Source organism: Paralichthys olivaceus, chromosome 17 (genome assembly GCF_024713975.1).
Source record: "Paralichthys olivaceus isolate ysfri-2021 chromosome 17, ASM2471397v2, whole genome shotgun sequence".
In the NCBI taxonomy this organism is placed as follows: domain Eukaryota; kingdom Metazoa; phylum Chordata; class Actinopteri; order Pleuronectiformes; family Paralichthyidae; genus Paralichthys; species Paralichthys olivaceus.
This window is the reverse complement of record NC_091109.1, coordinates 7,173,883-7,198,286: the sequence shown is the minus strand read 5'-3', so window position 1 is coordinate 7,198,286 and position 24,404 is coordinate 7,173,883. Positions and strand designations below refer to the sequence as shown.

Below are 24,404 nucleotides of genomic sequence, written 5' to 3'. Positions count from 1 at the left end.
TTTGACACATCAGCGACCGAAGCCTGCGTGCTGTCACCCGGGCCCTGCCCAGTTTTCCTTTCTGTCTCCGCTATCCAATCATTCCCCAGAATCTCGTCCAAGAGGCGGGATTTGATTGTAACGTGTCTGGAATCTGACCAATCGTCGCTGTGCATTCTTTTCCTCTTGTCACATCGACCAACCAAAGCCCAGCTAGCTTCAGATCCATTCAGGAAGAAGCGGTTCTGATTAGCCTAGCTGGCTTCAGGCTGCTGGAAATCTTTATCGTGCACAAAAGATGGCGTCAGTCAACCCGTTTAATCTCAGCGACTCCGAGGAGGAGGCTGAGCGGCGCCCGAATGAGACGGTTGACACAGAGAGGAGCCCGAGCGACGGAGCTCCGGGCCCCCCCCCGCCGCCTGGCAACCCTTTCTCCCCGCCCGCAGACGCCGAACCTCCGACGCTGCTGCTGTCTAGCAACCGAACGAGCCCCAGCGGCGAAGGCATCCCGCTGTCGGCCGCGGCGAGCTCGGCTATGGCAGGCAGCGCCGAGACGCGGGTGTCGGTGGATGTCATCGCCGCTCAGCTGTTGCGGGACCAGTACATCCTCACGGCCCTGGAGCTTCACACAGAGCTCCTGGAGGCGGGCAGGGAGCTCCCGAGGCTGAGGGATTATTTCTCCAACCCCGGTAACTTCGAGCGACAGAGCGGCACTCCACCCGCCAAAGACCAGGTTCTCGGACCCGGTGGACCCCTGAGTAAGTACCTGCTGTCAGCTATCTCCGTTCTAAATTCTAATAGCTAGCTCACATTTGCGTAAAACATTGGATGTGGAAGCCAGTCGATCGCGAGCTATCCGCCTCCTGCACCTGTCATCCTGGACCTGTCCTCCTGGTGGAGCAGGGTCGAGAGCCAACAAGCGGGTTTTGTGGGTCAGATGTGTTGTCTGACACAAACTAGAGCATCTTGGAAATCTGATGAGTATCCATTAGTTGACAGAAGATGAATTGTGAAGAGGGATCCCTGATACCGTGTCTGGCCTGCAGTGATCAACCTGATGTAATCCAACCCCTGATAGAACATACATGTTTCCTTCGTGTACATGGAGGTCAAAGGTCAGAGAGATGCAACACTCAAAGATGAGGCTTTGTGTCCAGGGTCAGGGAGATGAGAAATTGTTTTGGTTTGCACTTTACAGGATGTAAAACTGTAGCATCCTCTTCCACTTTCATTACTGCCTGCATGGAGGAACTTGCAGCAAACTGTGGTTGGTGAACAGTGTCTGGACCCATATGCAAACATGGCATGGAAATGGTAACCATAGTGACATCCCATGCCTCAAATAAAGCCTGCAGAATAGCAGCAGGACTAGTAGCTCCACACACCTCAAACAAACTGGTAAACAACAGGAGCTCTGCATTTAAGGAAATTGAAATGGAAATGAATGCAGTGTTGGGGAATAATATGTGATTTTATAACGTGCTCCGACTGCAGATTTTTTAAATACTGGACGCTCTCAATGAGTGGAGATTTTAATGGAAACTACTGAGTCGTGCAATGCAGTGATTGAAATATTGTGTTTTAGGTCCAGGAGAGGAAGGAAGACAAGGAAGGATGTCTGATTCAATTTGAATGGATGGTGACATATCCACCCTGTCTGTTAAACAAACAAGCAGGGCTATCGGCTGCCAATCAAATTAACTATTAAACTTTATACAAACGCTTACAGTCGCTCTCCTCTAAATTGCCTCTTGAAAAACAAGGTGTCCAACAAGATCAATATTGCTTTCAGTATTTTCAAAACTGACGTGGTATGTGCTGTGCCGTGACATGTCTCCTGGCACAGTTGTCAGCATTTGAATTTATGAGGAGCTCCGCTCAGTGTTGCAACAGTTGTCGTTTTTATTCATTAAATGAATTGCAGGCTGAGCAACAAGTCAAAATGATCATTTTTCATTGTATAAACCACCATCAGCTGAGAGAGCTACACAGTTTATGCTGAAGAAGGAAAGGATGGGGTATTATTCACATTAGATTTCTCCTCCCCCATTGAAATGCAGTAGCACTGGACAATCACCTGATATCTCAGGAGATTGCTGTGTTGTCCTGAGTGTGGGTCGAGGCAGCTGCCCTGAGGCTAGCTTCAGCAGCAACCTGTCAGATTCACTGCATCCTTTGTCTGTCAGTGTGAACCTCCCCCCTGTAGAATTAGGCAAACTGGCTTTCTATGCATGACTGCAGCAGCACACAGAAACATGTGTGAGCTCTGTGTGTGAACAGCAAAGCAGTGTAGTTGTCTTGTGGCTGAAATATCCAACAAACAAGCCCTCAGACTATTTGGAGCAAGGTAACAAATAAACGTTAAGAGATGACGTCTTTGAAAAGCATGACAGGACTTGACAGCACTCCTGTTTCGAAACTGACAGTAAGGTCATGGAGAAATGGTAATCACGCTCTCACTGGCTTTGGATGAGAGCAGAGGTTCATACAACTATTACGTCCTGGAGGAAGTTGGTTACTCAGATATACCACATGCAGGCAGAAAAAAAGAGTTGATGTGATGGAAAACAGTTGACTCAGCCCAAGGCCATGTCACTTTTCTGTCCAGTATAATCTGAACCTCATGTGATCACTGGAATGATCTGTTTCCACATGTTCGAAGCTCGATGGGCAGGATTCCACTGTTGCACTGCAACATTTAGATACAGTTAAGTAGTCAATGAGGAGGAAGGGATACCGAATATCTGATGTCTTCTGTTGGGGACAGAGTGAGTATTGGGTTAAGTCCCTTTCCCATGTTTTTTTCCAAATAATAGTACCACATTAAACTGTGAATCTATAGTACACTATGGAACGTAACATTTACTCAGTGTTAAAGTAAATTCAGAAGCAAACTATAAGCAGTGTCATTGTTGTGATCACAATAAATACACAACCATTAACTGTTAGCCACAAGCTCTGAGCATGTATATGGATGATTACTGTGTCACAAGCTGCATTATATCTGCAGCTGCTGCTCGAAGCCACATGACAGCACAAGGCATCTCTCACCACTCAGCTAATTTGCTGCAAGGAAGCATGGAAGACCCTCTCGCCACCTCTCATTGGCCGGTCAGATAGATATTTGCTCATGTGATGTGGAGAATGTAGTGTGTAGTATGCAAGTCACTGAAATTGTTTTACCACGGAGCCACCAAAGCTAAGAAGTATGCATGGTTTGCCATGTAAGACCTAATTTGGGATACCAGAAATTGGACACATATCTACCATGTGCTACTTCACATCGGTCAAATGGTAGCTTCACATGATCATTTCTCGGTTAGCTTGTTTGCAACCATTATTCATGTGCTGCCCAGTTACATATCTGTAACTTTGGCATTGTGGCAATCCAGGTCAACCACATAACAGCAAACATTGTGGTCACTGTCAGCCGTTTGATACAACCCTTCTATTTGTACCGCTCCCTGAGCAACTCGGCAACTAAGCTGGCCCAACCTTTTCTCTCTTTTTCTCACTTTATCACGTCTGTCCATCGTGTCCTCTGTGCACGGTAGGGGGTTAATACTGTGTGAGAAGGTGATTAATGATATTGTTGGTCTGTTGGCCAGCTGCCATGCAGTTCTGGACCGGCTCTGACCGGTTGCTTGCTCATAACCGTGCCTATTTAAAATTGGTGTGTCTGCAAACGCAGGTGGTTCTGTGCATGTGCACGTGATATAGCTGCATTCTACAACATTTTTGCCAAAACATCCACATTCCTTCCATATAAAACGATAATATGTTGGATACCTGCAAACCATACTTCCATTCATTCATGTCTGCATTTGTGTCAGCCCTTTTTTAAATGCATCTCTTCGTCCTGTTTAAACTCTTGCACCTCTTTCTCCTCCTCCAAGCTGTCTGCTTTGTTTATTCTACACACCAAAGCAGGAAAACATCCCTCTGTGTGTCACACTTTGGTTTAGTTTTATTCCTTAATGCCCTTGACTTCCTTTCTGAGATTTTATTTAAAATCACAACCTGGCAGAGATAAAGAAGCACAATGATGAGGTTTGTTTTTAACAAGCGATTCAATGTGACACTCCTTTACTCAAGAGCATAGAGAGTGTGGGAGGGAGAGAGACACTGCATGCATTTGTGTGTGTGTAGCACAACCTGCCTGCAGGAGAGCGGTGAAGAGGTGACAGTCAGAGCTATCACACTTCTGACAAGTCACACCACAGGCACAGCACTGAAAGGTCAGCCAGGAAGAAATACTTGTTTTTTGTGAATTAAGCTTAAATCACATCTGTGCATGCTCCTGGACATTGTGGAATTACAGGTTGGTTCTCTTTTGGACATTTTTTTTTTACCAAATAGATTGCGACTATCTACTCACTCATTTTCAGGAATAGCAGCTGAAAGCTGCAGGAAGAGGGATTAACCTGACGTTGTCATTACAGAGCGATGACTCTCGATTAATGAAAACAGCCGTCACTTGCTGTCACAAGCCCGATTGTCTGTGTTGTGGAGCCACATGGTCAGAACTTCGAAGATGCCACATGTACATGTGTGATGGGGTCTTTGTGGTTGTGTCCGATACTCATTGACAAAATATCATTCCTAAACCTGATTCTACAGCCCTTTGTGAGGACCTGTTCTTCTGGCGTCCTCATAAGTTTATCTCTTTCCATTCAAAGTAATAATTAACTCCAAGAACAGCCTCAGAAGATAAGCAGCATTGATAATTTAAGTTTATCAGGCACACAAGCATCAATATTGATCCTTCCTCATTAGATTATTCTATCACACTCAAAACGCAGAAATAATCAAGGTCTCTAAGATGAAAAAACCTGTGGTCTCGAGGTTAAATACTAAATAATACTTTCTTTTTCCAAGCTACGGCTTTAAGGCTAACAAGACCGCACCACACACTGCGTCTGGCTTGACCTTTCATTGTGTCTTGATATCAGAGAACAAACAAGCTAATCTTGCACTTGTTTTTGCAGTGGAAGGAAAGCTAACACCTTTGCTATGCTACCAGACCGGCCTAGCTCAGTGAAACAGGATCATGAGTGTGCTTGTGTGTCAGCTTATCTGTTCTTTAGAGGAACAGTACGTTTGGCAGTCCTGTACTCAGATGTGTGGGTGTTAGTTTGGAAATGGATGTTTTTTAATCAGCATGTAAGTCTCAGAAAAGAAAATTGTTGATTTATTTTCCTATATTTCCCTTCACAATGGTGGCCTAGTGGTTTGCTTTTTAAATAATATTTATTCAAAGTGATTATGTTGTTATATTCTCATCTCACTGCCGTCTCTGTGTTTCTGTTCAGATCGAGCGGGCAGCATCAGCACCTTGGACTCCTTGGACTTCGCACGATACTCAGACGACGGCAACCGTGAGTCGGACGAGCGCGTGGCAGGTAAAATGACCTGTACAGTTAAGAATTAAAAACTGAGGGACCAGATTCACGTTGGGGAAATCAAAAATGGAGGAAAGAGAGGATAAAAGAATGTGAGCGTATCGACGATCACCCAACATGTTTATCATAGGGATGCAATAATTTCATTTTAACCCATGCTATTGAAGTTAAAGTGTTTTTACTGGTTCTGACAAAATACTAAGCACATTTTTTCCCACATTTGATGTCAGAATACACAATATAGTTTCATTTTTCATATTCACAGTGTTTGTTGACAGGTAGACACAAAGTTAATTGTGTTTTTTAAAATGCGGGTATTTATCACTATCTTCTTTCTGAAACGAGTCTGCTGTCTTCTCGCGTCCTCCACTGTCGCCCTGCTGTATTTTTGGTCACAGGATCTGTCTCAGCATCGGTTGATATCACGCTGCCTCCCCACCTGTGGCTCTGTCGTGACTCACCGTTAGATAGATATTAGAGTATGTGATTGTGAGTGTGAAACAAAAATACACGTTTAAGCCTTTTATATTAACTTTAATGCAGAAGAGACCATTCATACTATATCAACTCAGTCTGCCTCTCGCAATATGAAAACATTACTGTTTTAGCCGTGCACACTGTGCCATGGTACAGTGGTTAACATTATCCATCGCCAGCTGTCTGTAGTCATCCTCACATTCGGTCGGTGACTCCTGAAGCCTTGGTCCATAACTGCAGTATAAATTTATGACACATTTCCGCAGAAAAGTTTTCAAACACTGACATATGTCATGTTATCATCCTATTTCTTCTATGTCTGTAGACACGACAATACTGTGAAAGAATTCAATGCATAAATTGCATAATGAGATTAGATGGAATTACTGCTTTGTTGATTGAGGTAAAGGTGAATACACCTACAATGTAAACAGAACTAGATTGATAATGATTTGGGGCTCTTATCATTTGATGATAATCAGATATAGAATAATGCAGGGGCTCAGTTAAAACCATGCAGCAGAGAGGTTGGTTCCATGCTCCCAGCTAAGCATCTTTTTAAAATGACTATTGTAATTAACACACTGCCCACTTTCCCCCAAATTGGCACCTTCCCCCTACTCTCTTCCTCCCTCACCCCCTCCCTTCCGAACTGTCCCTCTTGCCAAGATGTCTGCCCCCCAGCTGTCTGACTCTGGGTTTTCTGGCTTTCTCCTGACGTTGATCAAACCCCAGTGAACAATACTGGACAAGTCACTCCATCCAGACTAGCTTTTTTATTGCTTTATTATCTTTCTTCTTTTCCCCGTTATTACGTTTTTGGTTATTCCATGTTGTTGCGCTTGCATCCTGTGCACTCAGAATAGTATATTGTGTCAGAGAAAAAAAAAAGTCTCTGCTGTATTTGCTTACATTTTGAAATCTCACCTGTCATTAAGAATAAACTGAAGACAACCTGCTCTTCACATTTCATTTTGGTGCTGGGTTAAGTCATTAAATGAAAGATTATTGAAACCTACTACAGCACCTATTGAACCACAATCCAAGACATTCAATTACAAATTTGGGTTCAACAGATCAGATGAAAGATTTTCAGTGCACAGCTATGCAACATTTTCCAGCTCCATTGCTTTTTACTTTTTGCGTGTGTTCTCTTTTTAAAAATCTAAACCTGTCTAAGATCTTGTGTGTTCTTTTTCTTTACTCAGTGTTAGTTTAGCAATTCCAATTCCAATTGTGCAAATGAGAGTTGTATCCAAATGTTTGCTGCTTCTGATTGTCTAAGATGTCGGAAATAGCTTCAGCAATGAAAAGTCAAAAACAATAATGAAATTGTTATAGATAAACATTTTGACTCAAGTTTCATTAACGTTTTTAAGAACCTGTCCTTTTGAGTGGCTTAAAACCAAATTTTTGCAATTGCTTGTTTGTAATGCATTTGTCTGGATAAAATCCTGTGTCAGACAGCTCCTAGATTATCAAGGCTACATGTCAGTAGCTTTAATTCCTCAGCAACAACTGAAGTAACACTGGATTCCCATTTATGTAAAATTCACCTCATCGCTATTAATGGGAGAAAAACAACGGCAGGAAATCCTTCTTTTGAGTAATGTCTCAATGCATTGCACACTCTTGTGAAATAAGCTGTCATCCTGCCGGCTTTACCATGATCCTCTGCTGCATGTGTTGCCCATGATTTGCATGCATCCTCTTTTTTTGTTCTTTTGTTTTATGACTCTTGAGATCTTTTGCGTGGTTGTTTTATTTTTCATGCCCATCTTTGTTTTATTTGTTTGTTCCCTGTCTTCGGTTGGATGCACTTCCTGTGTGTGTGTGTGTGTGTGTTGTCACTTCCTGTCCAGTGCTGGAGTTTGAACTACGGAAAGCAAAGGAGACCATTCAGGCTCTGCGCGCCAACTTGACTCAGGCAGCAGGTGTGGCGCACTTTTAACTTCTTCTCCACCTGAACCCTCTTTTGTTACATCCTTCTCTCTTTCTGTTTTCAAAGAGAATTGCTTTAGTTGAGCAACGCACAGCGTCCTTTCAAACTCATCCAATGTTTTCTCAATTTTCTCAGAGAGCGAAGTGCCCTCTCAGGAGAGAAAAAACTTCAAGTCAAGTCCTGAAATTCAGGTGGGGATTTTTTAAGTGCTGAAAATGCTAAAAAGTGAATTTCTTTTCTTTCTGACTTGGACGATTCTCTTGAAAGATGTGCTCTTGAAAGATGTGCTCTTTTTTAAACCCCAGCATGGGTATCACTGCCAGGCCTTGAGGATATAAATTAACAGCTTCTCTCTCCTCTCTACCTCAGGATCCTATACGTCCACTGGAGAAAAGAGCCTTAAACTTCCTTGTGAATGAATATTTATTAAAAAACGAGTGCAAACTCTCATCCATCACCTTCTCTGATGAAAATGATGATCAGGTAAAGATATTCCTGGCTGCCTCATGTTTTTAAGATAGAATGACAAATATTTCTTTATGCAGATGACAACCTTGTCTCTGACACGTCCTAGTAATGTTTGTTTTCATTCGTTTCCAGGACTTTGAGTTATGGGATGATGTCGGCCTCAACATCCCCAAACCGCCTGACCTGTTACAGCTCTACAGGAACTGTGGCACCCCCCTGTCTTCACCCCGGAGCATGGTGGATGTGTCAGTCGGGGTGGATTTTGGTGATCTTCCAGGGAACTGCATCACCCAAGATCCCCCAAAGAAGCCTGACCTCTCACAACAGGTATGCAATTACGTGTATGGGCAGAAGTTATTAAAGTAATAATGTGTTAGGATTATTTCTGATTCTGGGCTAAAATGCTCGTTTGGAGGGAAACATTTTTAAAACCTGTTTTAGTTTTTAGTTGAGCCTAAGTGTCCTTAATTTCTTCTTTCCTCTAGCAACAGAATGAAGTCGTGCAAGAGCTGGAGTACCAGATCAGCCTCCTCAACAATGAGAAACACAGCCTAGCTGAGCAAATAAAGAAACTGCAGAGGTGTGTGCATGAGTGCATATTTGTTTTTATATACTGAGTCTGTGTGTAATGCAGGGTGTGACACCGCCTACAGTTGTGCTACATATTTCATTCATCATATGACCACTATTGGAATTCCATGGTGCGGACAGGCCCTCCTGTATTAATGCTCCATTTGTGTACCCACACAACAAGGACATTCACCACTATTACAAGGGGAAACAAAAAACATCCATTTAATTGTAAAAGGAATTTGACCACTTCAATGCACATCGTTATCATAACTGAGACCAAAATGGTCCACAAGGCAGAATCGGTTTGGAAATGTGTCCCCAAGCATCACCACTGCATGTAATTACAGAGGAAACCCTGCTCTGATACAAGTAGGACTTATTTTCTTTCCATGTGGAATCTTTTATTGCCACCATTAAGTTTCAGACAAATTTACTTTACCACAATATAGAATTGTTGAGGCATAACCGTTCCACCACTACTTCTGAATGTTAGAGCTCTGTTTTTAATTGAATGATTTCTCCACCTAAAATAAGTGTGTAGTGATTTTTATAGTTCTCTTATTTCTTCACAGTGAGATTCAGACCCTAAAGAGGACTGTCTCCTCCCCACCTCCTACCACACTGGACCTGAGCTCCCAGACTACACCTAACCCCTGCTCCTCCTCCACCAGTGACCCTCTTTCTGTGGTATGTGGTCAATTGGAATATGCAATGTCCAGACTTGTGCGGAAAAAATTATTCCACTGTATTACTGATGTTAATCCTGCCTTAATGTGGTCTCGCCCTCAGCCTCCGACAGACAATGGCAAGTATCTCGACATTCGAGGGGTTTCAGAGCCAGAAACTGACCCGGACCTCGCCTCCACACAGAACACATCACAGTCCCGTCCACAGTCCCACAGCGAGCTTAAGAGTAGGCCTGCTGTCCAGTTTGATAAACCTAACAGGTCAGTGGAAACTCCGGTGAATGAGAAATTCGGAAAAAGGACGATTAAAATGTTAAAAATCGTGGATGTTGTCTAATTATATTTTAAAAATCTGCATATGCTTCTTACATGGTAATATGTAAAATACACAATAGGAAATGAGTGCTTGTCTTGACATTTACGGGTTGGAATTGACCTTTTTTTTTAATAATCTTTTGCTGTAAGGTACAGTCAGACATTTGGACTCCACTGTAAACTGAATGAAGATCAGAGAAAATGACAGAATAAGTTAGTGACAGTGTAGTTGCTAGATTTTACCACTAGATGGTGGAAGATAACAGCCAGACAATACAGCACTTATCATATGAGTTGCTGCCCTCTTGAGGAAATATATAGTCTTGTCTCCTGCTTAATTTCCTGAGAGCACAATGCAGTGGGAGTTAAACTTTTGGTCACGAATGAATAATTTACTATTACTTCCCCACCCATGTTGTAGAATGCTTAGTGTGACAAAGTCTGATCTGGTCAATGGAATATTGTGTTTCCTGTATTCATTCAAATACAATATATCTGATTCATGTACAGTTCCTTAAATGAATGGTAAAATACAGTTGGTCACTGAACAGGCACAAGTCGAGCCATAGTTATTTTTTATTCCACTAAAATACACACAAGTGTGATGGGAGAGCTGCTCTCTGGGTAATATCCAGAATTAGTGTGGAGTGCAAATAAACTGGTATGAATTGTACTGATTGGTTTTTTTTCCTCCTTTTGGTGGCGGTGCCTCAGGAAGTTATCCCCAGCCTTCCAGCAAGCCCTGCTGTCCTTCTGCAGAATGTGCTCTGACAGCCGCCTGGGAGCAGAGGTCAGCACACACGCACAAACACAAAGAGCACATTCATGACAACACAGCGTAATAATGCCCCTCTCGTTTCCAGGTGTCCCGAATAGCAGACAGCGAGGAAAGTGTGATGTTAATGCTGGGCCGCTGTCTCCCTCACATCGTCCCCAACGTCCTTCTTGCTAAACGAGAGGTAGTGTCACTTCTGCTGCTCCTCTTCTCCCTCGGGTATCGCCTTCATTATTGCCACCATCTTCGGCTTCTTTGCCAAGTGTCCAATAGATACACACACAGCAGCGAGGCAGAGCAGGGTTTAGAGGGTTTTTTTGCCTTATGAACACATAATCTTAAGAGCACATCGAAAGGATCTCTTCAAATTAGTGATATCTTTTGGGTAGTTAAGGATTAAAGGTAAAGGTCACTGTGGCCTCATAAAACCTGTTTTTGGCCTCTTGAACATGAAACCTAAATCTGCCTTTAGAGGATTTCTTCAAATTTGGACCAGTTTGAATTTGTATTCAAAGATAAACGAATCAGATTTAGGTGACCTAATTTTACTGTGAATGCAATATGTCAAGAACGAGTGGGACTGAAACTGCACTGGTTGGCATACATTGCACTTTATGATTTAATTATTAGCACCAAGTGGAGGAAACATCTAGTCAGAGTTTTGTTTTTTTGCATATTTGCTTAAAGTGCTGAACATGTTTTATGTTGGGAATTCACCCATTTCACAATCTGCTATCGTGAGAAACATTTTGTTGTATTTGCTATGAAAGAGCACTACCCTCCTCTTGGTTTGTGCCACAAGGGATTCCCAAAATTCAACAAACATGCGATGCTGTGTTACACACAGTGGAGAGGCTGCCAGTCTTGGCAGAGCTCTAATTAGGGTGATTGCTGGTTTGTTTATCCTAATCATACGAATTTCTCAAACTTAATGAACTAATTCTCCAATTAGCACTTTTATCCTTTTTGCCACATGCAGATCTGACCGGCTTTTCTGCCAGCTCCATGAATCAAGAGCTCATTAAGAGATTTAAAACATAAATCTTGAAACCTGCAAATATCCAGCTGACTTGTGTCTATCTATTGCCTGGAAATGTCATCTTCCACGCTTTTATGATGTGGTTTGTTTTTCACCAGCATCTCCGACATTTCTCCTCTGCTCTTGTTTGTCCCCTCACTCACGTTTGCTGTCCTTTTTGGCCTTCACTGGTTTTTATTTTTTGTTATTCTTCTCTTTCGTCTCACTCATTCTCTCACTCTCATGCATGCCTCTCTTCTAGAGAATGGTTGCACATCTTTGCCAGGTGAGTCTTTCACGCACTCATCTGCATGGTTCTCACATGACCTGTAGACTAAAGAATATGTGACTGATGCCCAGCTCCTGTAGGCTACAACTGCTTTCACTTAGGCTCTGACTTGCTAGAATCTTTTGTGGGGTTCTTTCAATTGCTAAAGCAATAGCTGTGTCATTCCTGAAAAATAATAATAATTGTTGCAAATGTCAGAAAAGAAAATATCAAAATGAATTTGCAGCCAAATTGTGAGCTCCCATGCAATGATGGCCTAAGGGAGACAGTTTTAGCCATAGGTGGGTCTTGTACTGTATATCTCTTAAAACCAATGTATCTTTATCAGTTTCAGATTGGTTCTTTGTCTCTTTTATTTGCTGCATCTCTAATCACTTAAGTGCCCAAACAGCCCTTGATATTTTGGAATTATTTAAATTAATAAAATTAGCTTGCAACCAACTAGCTTTTATTGCCATATAAAACTAATAATGTTTGTAAGTCCTTGAACCAAGGTGTGCTGTGACACCATGTGTCTAACTTTAAACCAACTGTCTCCCTCAAAGTTCCTAGGAAGATGTTTGCTTTTGTTTTCACAAGCTGAGTGTTCATTTCTTCTGAAGCATAAAGAGGAATGAGATTTTCAAAATAGATATTTTAGGAATTTAAAGCTATTACTCTTCGCAAGTTGTGATGCAGACACCTACACTGGTCAGACGTGCTCTCGATCCATAACTGCTTGCATGCAATTTTTGTCTATGTGTGTGTGCATCCATGTGTATACAACTGAACACAAGCCATAAAGTAGAGGGTTGCAAAGAGGTATGTCTGGTTGGAGTGGTTCTCAGTAAGGCTACTTTGCATATCACCATGTTTATGGTGTTTTAATCGAGTATTGGCAGTTATGAAGAACCTAATCTCTCTGCTAAATCAAGACAAACAAAGTGAAGGCAGAGCAGAGAACAGGAAAACACAACAAAGCTTCAGAGGGCTACTCGAGTTGTGTGGACTTTGTACCGTGTCCGTTAGATTCACTAACCATGACATTGCATGCACACACACACAAGCACACACAGCTGCTCATACTTCCATCTTGCAACTTGAGCCCCTCTAATCACCACAAGCCTGGAGACACTCCTTAAAGTTTTTTGAATGTGACACCTACTTAAGAACAAAAGGTGTTTGACTTGAAACGGTAGAATGATGCACTGAAACTGTGTCTGCCACCTGGCTGCATTATCAGACCAGGTAAATCATTAAACAATATTCTTCAATAATTCTGCACTGTACAGTGGTTGAATGTGACTGTGCCTTTTTTGTGTAGTCCTGCATTATTTTGATGTCGTGAACAAAGAGCTTGATTTAGGGTCACTTGCTACACTTCTTTCTTATTTTCATTTCCCATTTAATACACAGAAAAAGTTGTGTAGGTTTTCCAGGAAGCAGTGTATCTGAATATAAATTGTAATAATGGACTTCCTTTTTCCTCCTGACCAGATTAGCTGTGATATTGTTCTACTGGCCATATAAAGAACACTGACAGTTTTATCAGGTCAAAATAAAAGATTGTGGGTTAAGATATAACTCGAGAATAAACTGTATGATTAAGGATAAAAAAGAAGAGACAAAGGGCCCTATCTTACACCTGGCACAAAACAGTACAAAGAGGCATGGCTCGTTTGCTAGTTTCCCGTGCAGTAATCAGTGTTTAAAGAATAATGCACTTATGCACATCTAAGCGCCCAATGGGCGTGTTTGTCTTACAATAAGGTGTGGTCAGGGGCATTGTTAGTGCATTGGTATTTTGAGGAAAGTGATTGGCTAACAGTAAACTGGTCTGAAGTCTGACAGTGCACTCTCTATGAAGGGTGCATTATCAAGATAGTATGTGCCCGCATATGTGGGTGCCCAGTAAATGTACCCTGTCTGTTACACACACACATATCTGCAGGGTTTCTTTCTTACTACCTGCAGATCTGACATTCGAGCATATAACATCTGTCTATTAAAGTTAATGGGAAACTGGTTGTAATTGGTTTATTGCATCATACACACAAAACACACCCTGTTGCTTGCAGAAGTGAATTTGAACACACCCTGAATTGTGCCTTACACTATGTCGTTAAACTTGAGCCCTGAACTTCTAAAAACATTGCAGCAGCTCTGTGAGGCGGCATCACAGTGATGCTCAAAACTGAATACTAATGTAGTAACATGCTCATGAAAACAATTCTAAAAACATGCTAGCAGCTTTGTGAGGCTATACCTTTTCCATCTTAGTTTGCATGTTGTTGTAGCTTGCTAATATATAGAAGTACATTGGAGGTTGATGAGAATGTGTAGGTTTCCTTATGTTCTGGTGACTCTAGATGGAAATTAAGAGGATTAACAAAGTCATTAAAATTCCCCATGGGGGGGGGGGCATGAACCTTAAAGGAAAGATATCTGTATATCTGTGCTAAATTAAGGGACAATTAGTTCTGCATATGTTTACATATTTCACTGGATAAGTAAAAACTTTGACCTGCTGGTGGCATTAGAAAACTCAAGTGATCATCAAAATGATTAGGATTCATTCTCTGGGCAACATGAATGTCCAAATTGTGTCAATTTGTGTTGAACCATCTGACATTCAAAGAGCCTTATGGAGGAGAGAAATCTATGGATATCATTTGATGCAGGCTTCTGGTCTTTGGACTGGAATGTGCGGCAGAGCTGCTTTTTTAAGTGAAACGTCAGGCCCTCCTGGCCTCTGGGTCCTGGCGTCGTGCTGTCCACTTTACCTGCCCACAATGTTTACCCAGCTCTGGTAAGCTGTTAAACCTCCTGAAGGAGTCTTCATATCACGAACACAGGAGTTTACACAGAAATATAGCAGGGTCAGCGAGGGTTCTGGCTTTTCAGATGTGCGCTTTTTTTCTGAATTCCTTCATTTGTTTTATTGGGTCAGTGCTGTTGAGTTTTTAATAAAACCCCTCCTGTGAAGATGTATGATATTTTCAGAGGCCTGGACAGAGGATTATTGGACGTGACAGTTAAATTTGGCTGAATTCAGTTAATTGCAGGTTTTTTCATCTTTTTTGATGCTGGAAATGGTTTCACCGATTTTGATCTTGTCATGTAACCACTTTAATTGACCCTCTGATACTTAAATGCCATATTTTTCACTTTTTAAAAGATTGCCAACATGGCACTGACTTCAGAGTTCTGGTTCAGGATTCAGTGAGTGAGTCATCACTATCCTATCTTTACCCAAGTCTCACTGTCAGGTCCGTCTGTCTGTCCAGTGTTGGGGTTTTGGTCATTCTTCCAACACTTGGCAGGAAACTGTATCTTCCTGGAAAAAAATATAATTTGACAAAAAAACATATTTTTAACTCTGTGCGCACTCTCTAATTTGGGTGTGTGTGGTAGGAATGTAGGGCTGACCACAGTTTGGCTGTGGAGGCCTTGTATCAAAGGCAGCTGCTCTCTAGCTTGAAGGCCCATGAACTCTGTCTGAACTATGGCATATAGAGCTATGTTTTACAAGGGGTAACTAGTGCATTAGGTGTGTGTGCGTGTCTCTGTATATGCAGCTGTCTTCTGGGTGTGTGCATGCGCTATTTACGTTCCTACAGTACGTGTGTAATTGTATGTGTGTGAATCCAAAGCCAAACGAGTTGAGGTGTAACGCCAACAAAGTATTAGAGGTAAGGATGTTTTCACTGGCGTTGGCAGACTCCTGTTGGTTTCAAAGGTGACCCTTGTGTTTCCTTTTTTTTTTTTTTTTTCTCTCCTCTTTTCAATGAACACCTTCTCCCCCGCTGCTGTCCCCCCCACTCCGTGCACCTCCAAGCCTGCTTGACTGCTGCCAATCATCCTCTGCCTTGTGTGTTTGACCCTTGCTCTACTTTTAGTCTAAACTGATGCCATCTCTCCTTGTCTCTTTCTCTCTCTCTTTCAGGAGTTGATTCCACTCATCCTGTGTACCGCCTGCCTTCACCCAGAGCCTAAAGAGAGAGACCAGCTCCTCCACATCCTCTTCAACCTAATCAAGAGACCAGATGATGAGCAGAGGTGTGTGAACGGGATGATATGCAAATCATTTATCATGCTGATTGATTTATTACTGATGTATTATTGATCAGCCTCAAAATAGGAAGACAAATTAGGGGTTTGTCCAGGATCGTCTTCTCATGTGTCTTTGTGTGTGTGTCTTTTTCCATAGACAAATGATCTTGACTGGGTGTGTCGCATTTGCGAGGCACGTGGGTCCAACTCGTGTCGAGGCCGAGCTACTTCCTCAGTGCTGGGAACAGGTATAGTACACAACACGCACTGCAGGTGGCCTTAGTTATTGCATATACTGCCACTGATGTTCACATCCTTAGTGTCCCTGAATGCAAAGTGATAAGTTTGGTTTCATTGCCATCTGTGTCACCTCAAAAACACATATTTTTGATCAACAAAATCTGCTACCATGACAACAACAGCTGCCAGCAGTTTGGAGGCTGAGAATCTGCCTACGAAGATAAATAGTGGTTTCCAGAGGGTCAGCATGTTGATGATACTTGAGTTGTTTCCATTCCACGGTGGCTGCACTCCTGTCTGCCTTTCTCCATCTCTCAACTTCTGTTCCACTGTTGCTTTCAACACTCTTTCCGCTACATTCTGTTCCCTTCTGCTGCAGATTAACCACAAATATCCAGAGAGGAGATTGTTGGTGGCGGAGTCCTGTGGAGCCTTAGCACCATACCTGCCTGTAAGAATAGCTTTTGCACACAGAATCAAAGGGGGATGTAAGTGAATATATAGCAGATTAATAAAATATAAATTAATTATCTTTCTCTCTTGGTTCAGAAGGAGATCCGTAGCTCCCTGGTGTTGTCAATACTGCAGCAGATGCTCACTGAGGATAAGGCTGACATGGTCAGAGAAGCTGTGGTCAAGAGTCTGGGTATTATCATGGGTTTCATAGATGACCCTGACAAGTATTCCCAGGTATGTGTGTTTGGAGGAGAATCCAGGATTTTGCAACAGCTCCTCTTGTTGTTGCAGTTACGTAGCCTCAGGGGATAGAAGTTCTGGTGAGTCCTTATACATCATATTTGTGTACATGTGTGTTACCTCCAGGGGTTTGAGTTGATGCTGCTGTCCCTTGGGGACCCGTCGGAGCGGGTGGTCAGTGCAGTCCACCAGGTCTTTATTCCCGCCTTTGCTGCCTGGACTACGGAGCTGGGCACTCTGCACACTGCACTCATCCCTTCTCTGTTGGCACGTATAGAGAAACTACTTATGGTAAGGGGCTGTGTGTTGACATTTCACCCTCTTGTTTCCATACAGTACATGTTGTATGTGTGTGTACACCACATATCATTTCCAGAATACAGAAACTGGTACAATGAATGCAATGGTCTCATCATCTCTCCCTTCCTGTTTCCTACCCTCTGTACCTCCCCCTACCTTTAGCAAGGAGAACACGGTCTGGATGAACACAAGTTACACGTGTTCCTGTCGGCCCTGCAGTCTCTCATCCCTCCTCTGTTTGCTGTGGTGCTGCAGAATGCACCCTTTACCAGCAGAGCCAAACTCCACGGAGACATACCTGCAATAGAGGGTAGAATACACACAAAAGTCACAGAAATTCAAGTAAAAGAGGTTTACTTTGCAGGGCCAAAAAAATCCCTGAGCAGAAATATTCACCAGATTTTCCACTGGATCTTTGGCTTTACATGTTGTAATTATTAAAGCAGTACAGTTCCTAAATTTCCATTCTGATCCTGTGTCCTGCAGTGACACGGTTCCCCAGGCCAGCTTCTCCCCTCCAGGATGTAGCCACAATCATAGGCAGCAGGGAGACGCTGAGTGCCCTGCTGCTACTCTATGACCACCAGCTAGAGCATGAAGGAACCACTGGCTGGGAAAGCCTGTTATGGGTGGTCAATCAACTGTAAGACATATGCACACATATACAGATGCATAAATAAAATGTATAAAGACAGTATAAGATGTGTTACAGTACATCATCATTAAGTCAAACTCAGATATGAGCACATGCTGATTTCATCTCCCTCTTGTCTCCAGCCTTCCTCTGCTCATAGAGATTGTGGGTCGGATCAATGTGTCATCGTCGACGTGCGTCCATGAGTTCTCTCGCTTCTTCTGGAGGTTCTGTCGCACCTTTGGCAAGATCTTCACTAACACTAAGGTAAAGTAACTTATCAATATTAAAGCTGTTTGGTGCTGGCTTTTTCTTCTTGGATATATCTCAATCTTGATCTTAATGCAGAAAATATGTGCATTTCTTAATTCACGTTCTTTATGTTTGGTTGTATTTGTATTTCTTTTTATTTATAGTTAAATATCATTGGCCCACAAGCGCGGCTCTGATTTCTTCATTAGACTTAATAAACAGTACACATATCCACGGAGATGAAATATGCTGCTTATTTATAGGTATAGGTAAATATTTGTTTACCATGTAGGGTGGAATGAATGAATGAGCTGTAGTGAGTCCAAACTAAACAGCAGCAATAAAGATCAGAGAGTGGACTGTGTATTTGTCAGGAGCCCACTAATAAATCTAGTACAATGACAACATTATTTATCATGAAGTGATGTGGATAAATGAATCACTCGTGTATTTTCATGATCTTTTCAGGTTAAACCACAGTTCCAGGAGATTCTGCGACTATCTGAAGAGAATGTTGGTAAGGACAAACTCTGACCTGCACTCAAACAGATGAGTTTCTCAGCTTCTGTTGAGAGAATGTTGGTTGGTGGAGTTTAGACACTGTTGGTGTAAACAAGCTATTTGGAGTCAGTTATGGGTGTTCCCCTCTTTTTTTTTTTAAGATCTGGACATGTTTCCATAGTTGTAAGAGGTGCTTGGTCTCATCATGCTGCCAAGTGATTTAAGCTTTGGTATTGTGGCCACTTACAAAGCCTGTGTTAATGTCATCGTGACCTTAAATTGCAGTTGTCGTTTTCCGTCTGTTTTTTGGAAGAATAAACAATATAATGTATTCTGTAAACACAATGTTACACGCACAGTCACAGCACCACACCTTATCATGTCGTATCCTTATTTTAATTTTATGTCCTTGGTTGAAACAGATAATGGTAACTCACATGACATGTGCAGCATAGTTTGAATGGTATTTAATAGCAGAAAAACTGTACGAGAAGATCAGGAATGTCACATTCTGACCCACAACTGTGCACATAGCAAAATGTTCACCTTAAAAAAGGTGGAGATGAGAACTCAACTCTAACCACCAGAGGTCTTTTAAGGTTCTTAGTCATCTAAATCCTGGTTACACAAGAAAATTTGAATCAAGGGCAACTGAACTTGTGTGACAGCAATTGTCTCAATAGACCATAATGCAATGCTGCCTCTGTAAGTTTATGGCTTGATGCTCAAAATGGAAAACCACCTCAGAAATTTAAATGGCTGCAGTTGGATCTCGGATATATCGTTCAGTCTCTTGTGGCCTGACTGACTCTTATTTTATTCCTCTGTCAGATGCTTCAGCAGGGAATGGTATTCTTACCAAAGCCACAGTTCCCATCTACGCCACCGGAGTGCTGACATGCTACAACCAGGTAATTTAATAACAGTCCTCAGTCCAATAGTAGCTGTCATGAAAACACATGAGGAGAACACCTGGATTTAAACTAAGAAAGATGCTTTATGGTGCATTTTAGTCTGTTGCAATATAAATTAGTCCATGTAAGTAATTTCAATTATTTCCTTTATATACTTTAGTTGTATTCAGTTTCTCATCTATGAATTTAGAGTGTGGACCACATTACACTTTGGGTTATTGTTCTCTGTCATGAGGGAAAATCCACTCCAGCACTCATCAAGCTACCACATGTTTTTGTTTGGATTTTTGATTCACAAGACAATGCAGCACTTGCAAAACACAGGGAGTGTGGGGAGTGTTATTGTTCCAGCACAATATAAAAAAACAATGAAAACATGTTTTTAGCAGCCCAATTCCACTCATGTTTAAAGTGACAAAAGACGCTATCTGTTCTTTGGAAAATAAATAGAGAATGAGATGCATATTAAAATTGTTGCCCAAATGATGAAACTAACATAAACACGCTCATGTTTCGCTTCAGGAGGAGGATCGCAAGTTGTTGGTGGGTTTCCTTGAGGATGTTATGACAACCCTGTCACTCTCCCATGCGCCGCTCGACAGCCTGAAGGCCTCTTTTGTAGAGCTGGGGTGAGACATACGTCACAAACACATACTGTACATTCAATTGTTAATGGGTTGTGACACAAAATAATCCCCACAAACGTTTGTCTAATTGAAAGTCGCAATGCTGCCTCCTGTTTATCTTTTGCTCGGCTGCAGAGCCAACCCAGTGTACCATGAATTGCTGCTGACTGTTCTGTGGTATGGGGTCGTCCATACTTCTGCACTGGTGCGGTGTACAGCAGCACGGATGTTTGAGGTACACACACACACACAAATGCACAGTGTATTGGTCCTATATAAATTAGTATTATTTAATATTTTTACATAATTTCTTATTTTGATTTATATTAACTTTATTAGATTAGATCCTTGTGCAGATACTTTTATATTTTGTAATATATGCAATCTAAAAAACATTTTTTGTTTTAGCAAGAGTAATTGACTGTGCTTCTCTGTTGTTTTTATATATATTTTTGTTTTGTTTTTATATTTATATAATATAACATGGCTGCACAATTATGAATGAAATTGTGATTCTGATTTATTGTTTATTTAAATTCTTTCTGATTAAATGATTCAACACAATAATGTAATTTTTCTTTTTGTATTTTGTAAGATAAAATTGTCATTTGCAGTTATTTACAGTTGTGTAGTCCTGCATTATATATGCAGTTTCCCTGTTTACCTCTGTGCTGTACACGTGCTACCTCTGCTTGCTATTGCTGCTGTTTAACATGCATTTGATATTTGGCCACTCTGTCTTTATGAGTAAAGACTCCTGTAGCTCATCAGCGCCCTGCTTTTAGCTGTATGCCTGGACCCTCTGACATTAGACCTTTCACTGTGCACGGGTCTCTGAAGTGACTACACAAATATCTGCTGTGCATCAGGGAAAAGGTTAAAGTCAGCAATGTGAAAGACTCATCAAGACAAGTTCAAGGCCTGTTCCTTCTCACTGTTGTCGGAAAATAAGATTTAATCAGAGAAGTTTTCTTGGGTGCATTTTTTATTATTGTTCTGGGGATTTCAGGTCTTGTGGAAATATAATCCCGATATTATTTTTAAAAGGAGATGACTGTTTCCCTGTTTTCTTCCTTTCGATTGAATTCCACTGATTGTTTCCATTTAAGCCGTTACAAACAGCCAGTACATCACATTTTGTGCCCTTTGAGATCTGTGCACACTTAAAGGTCAAATGTCGGGAGGAGGATCCAGGCGTAGCAGTAGAACTGGGTCTACATTGATCTAAACCTGGGGAAGGAGGAGTGGTGGGGTGTATTCATGTCCCCCCCCTTGCCCTGTTTTGTGAAGCCCTTTTCCCAACACACCTCACTGTCACCATTCCATAGTGTGTAGTTGTACACCATTGTCAGAATTGTGGGTCGGAGGGTGGACCTCTTCCACAGACCCCAGATTAGATTAGTGAACGTGAATGAAATAGTAATCTGGCCCTGTGTCTGTGGAAAAGGGCCAACAGCTTTATGCTCACCATACTGTAAAAGTATTTGTTCAGTTTGCATACCCGCGTGTGCATGTGTGTGTGTTTGTGTGTGTGTGTGTGTGTGTGAGAATGTGTGTGTACTACACACTTGCTTGGAACATGCAGTGCTGTTCCGTGCCTTGCAGCTACAGTTATTGTCATCGTATATCACTTTCTTCCTATCTTTTTGTGTTTTTTTTTTTTCTTTCTTTTCCCTCCCCTTTCTGTTTTGCTTTTTGTTTTTTATTTTTTTTCTCTCTATCTATTGGCGGTGTTGCTCGCTGTTGTCCCAATGCCCGCCCACCTCTGTGACATGACGTCTGGGTCTGTCCAATCCGATCAGCTGCTGGTGAAGGGGGTGAATGAGACGCTGGTAGCTCAGAGAGTGGTGCCGGCTCTCATCACACTGTCCTCCGACCCTGAAATGTAAGTTGAACAACAACAACAGAAAACCGCGCCGCGTCTCTCTCCCCCTTCTCTTTGCTGTCTGACAACTATCACACTGAAACAAGTTCCAACCTACCAGGGGCAAATTTAGCACGGTAAAAACATGCAATCCTCATTGATCAATGATCCATTCCCTGAGACACTTTCAGTTTCTCCTCAAACATATTTTTAAGTCATTTGGAATTGCTCCTGTTTAGGTTGAGGCTGTAACATGTGGTGGTTCATCAGCACAACCATTGTGAACACTAACCCTGCATGACAGCATCATCAATCTGCAAAACGAATCCACGGCAGCTCTCATCAGTCTGCAACGCTCACCAGTCTTCAGCCAGATTGATGTATGTGGCGGCAATAGCAAAATCACAGCATGCTCATCTGTACCCATTCCCGCTCCTCCTCCTCCTCCTCCTCCTCCTCTTCCTCCCCACCCCACTTCGTTGAGGCAGGGCCCCTCCTCCTAACCGACCCGTCAACCAGTGGTTGGTTATCTTTGTCAGTCTGTCTTCCTCTCTGTCTCGTCTCGACCATCCCTTCTATCTTTTACCTCCGTCTATCACCTCATTCCTGCCTCCCTATAAACTCCCCTTCCTCCTCCTTCTCCTCTCTGTCTCCTCCCACCCTGCCTCTCCCTCTCTCTCATCCCGCTGTGTGTGGTGGGTTTGCAGTTGGTTCTCCGAGGCATGAGTGAAGCATTAGTAGATCGCCGGGCGGCTCCGGCCCTAATAACTCTGTGCAGTGGGCCCGAATTGTGAGTCAATCTACACAAGAAAACCTCTCTTGTCAACATTGTCATTCTGTGGGCTGCATCCTGACAGTGTAGAGCTGTGCGTCTTCGAGGAGTCTTTTCTCGGTCGGCATGGGAACTAAAAAAACTCAGTCAGTACAGAATATGTAGCTGATGTCTTTAATCACCACAAAAAAATTCACTGGAAGAGAAAGTAGGAACAACGAAAGCAGCATTTGCCCAAGTAAAGGAAAGATGCCAGATTTGTCACTAGTCGGTAGATATGATTTTTAGTTGAGGTGAAAAGTTGCTAAATTGGCAACACTGAGAACTTTGCATCTCTTCCTGCTTCCTGTCATCAGTTCACACCAACCTGGAGCCACAGTGACTGGTTTACAGATTGTGTGAAAAGTTAAATCTCATCTTGGCACATTTGTCCTTTTCATTGCAGTTCTTCTGTTTCAAATTAATTCAAGAAATGAAAACAAAACCATTTTTAGCTGCCAACATCCTTTGTGTTTGTGATTCGGCACAATGATGAAATTAGCAATGACACTGTTGGAATGCAGCCCTTTTCATCTCATCACTCTCTGTATTGAAAAACACATTTTACGGGTACACACTTCTCCCCAACAACGTTTAGACTTGATATATGTCCTTTCTTTTTCTTGAACCTGTTATAACTAAGTCTTGCTGTGTCCACAATCAGCAGACTCTAAAATAATTATTAATCCTCAGAGACATAATGAGAAATTAGTATTTACTCCACTTTGTAAATTTTTAATATTTCCTGCTCCTACTGACAGTGGAATGATTATCTAATATATCACCTAATTAACACCCCATTAACCTTGCTTTTTGAACTTCATTTTAACCACTGATTTTTTATGATCATTATGTTTTTGGACATTTCATGGTGAATTAGGTGACTGAAATAAAAGCAAGTTTTGTGGAGTTGAAAATGAGCGGTTGAAAATCACAATACAGTCAGACAGAGAGATTTCTCTATTAGTAGATAGATAATTTATGTGGGCAATATATAAAGTTATAAATTCATAAATACATTGAACATATTTTATTTATTTTATTTGATCTTTACATGTTACATTTGAATCCAATGCTTATAATACTTTTATATCTTTGATGGATCAGGCGGCAATAAGTTATTTTTTTAATCTTATATTATGTTATATATTATATTAGGAATTGGCAGTAACTCATCTAATTGGATCTTAAGCTATCAGATGATCACAGTTACATCTACCCATTAAAAATGTATTATATATGTATGAGCCCAGCACTCAGAGATATGGTGTTTAAACCTGCAGCTTCCATAAAATATTAATACCATTGATGCATAATGCATTTTGGTTAAATTTAATTTATCATATGTAATGTAGAATATAGTTTAATCTTTAAGCCACAAAACTGTGAGCACTACTGTGGTTAGTCCATGCCATTACTATGCAATCACTATATTTGGATAAAACCCAGAATATGTGTTAAATGTCTTGCTACTTTCTTGATTTATTATAAATGTGGGATGAACCTTTGACTGCCTGAGTTGTCTTAATGTGGTTTAAACCCAACAATCTGGCCATTCAAACATTTGAAAATCAATATTTGCAGGTAATATTTGACTCTGTTTGATTAGT

At 41.7% G+C, this 24,404-nt stretch overlaps 1 protein-coding gene across 13 annotated transcripts in view; it reads left to right on the top strand.

Annotated features, from left to right (window-relative positions):
* Positions 1–142: 142 nt before the first annotated feature.
* relch (RAB11 binding and LisH domain, coiled-coil and HEAT repeat containing) overlaps positions 143–24,404 on the top strand; it is a 30,463-nt gene continuing 6,201 nt past the window's right edge. Inside the window, exons 1-26 of one of the 13 annotated variants that reach the window (XR_011238894.1) lie at positions 143–737; positions 5,292–5,381; positions 7,721–7,792; positions 7,936–7,991; positions 8,170–8,283; positions 8,401–8,595; positions 8,754–8,848; positions 9,414–9,528; positions 9,631–9,788; positions 10,557–10,632; positions 10,706–10,801; positions 11,898–11,921; positions 15,850–15,962; positions 16,114–16,204; positions 16,576–16,647; positions 16,746–16,886; positions 17,019–17,183; positions 17,355–17,502; positions 17,679–17,835; positions 17,970–18,093; positions 18,547–18,595; positions 19,411–19,490; positions 20,016–20,122; positions 20,255–20,354; positions 21,922–22,004; positions 22,691–22,773. Coding sequence is in view for 11 of the 13 variants with exons in the window: in XM_069512089.1 (XP_069368190.1) it covers positions 278–737; positions 5,292–5,381; positions 7,721–7,792; positions 7,936–7,991; positions 8,170–8,283; positions 8,401–8,595; positions 8,754–8,848; positions 9,414–9,528; positions 9,631–9,788; positions 10,557–10,632; positions 10,706–10,801; positions 11,898–11,921; positions 15,850–15,962; positions 16,114–16,204; positions 16,576–16,647; positions 16,746–16,886; positions 17,019–17,183; positions 17,355–17,502; positions 17,679–17,835; positions 17,970–18,093; positions 18,547–18,595; positions 19,411–19,490; positions 20,016–20,122; positions 20,255–20,354; positions 22,691–22,773 (2,981 nt within the window). In the remaining 2 variants the exon portion in view is untranslated. The remainder of the gene's footprint in view (positions 738–5,291; positions 5,382–7,720; positions 7,793–7,935; positions 7,992–8,169; positions 8,284–8,400; positions 8,596–8,753; positions 8,849–9,413; positions 9,529–9,630; positions 9,789–10,556; positions 10,633–10,705; positions 10,802–11,897; positions 11,922–15,849; positions 15,963–16,113; positions 16,205–16,575; positions 16,648–16,745; positions 16,887–17,018; positions 17,184–17,354; positions 17,503–17,678; positions 17,836–17,969; positions 18,094–18,546; positions 18,596–19,410; positions 19,491–20,015; positions 20,123–20,254; positions 20,355–21,921; positions 22,005–22,690; positions 22,774–24,404) is intronic. The other 12 variants (XR_011238895.1, XM_069512091.1, XM_069512090.1 and 9 more) reach the window with 12 other exon arrangements.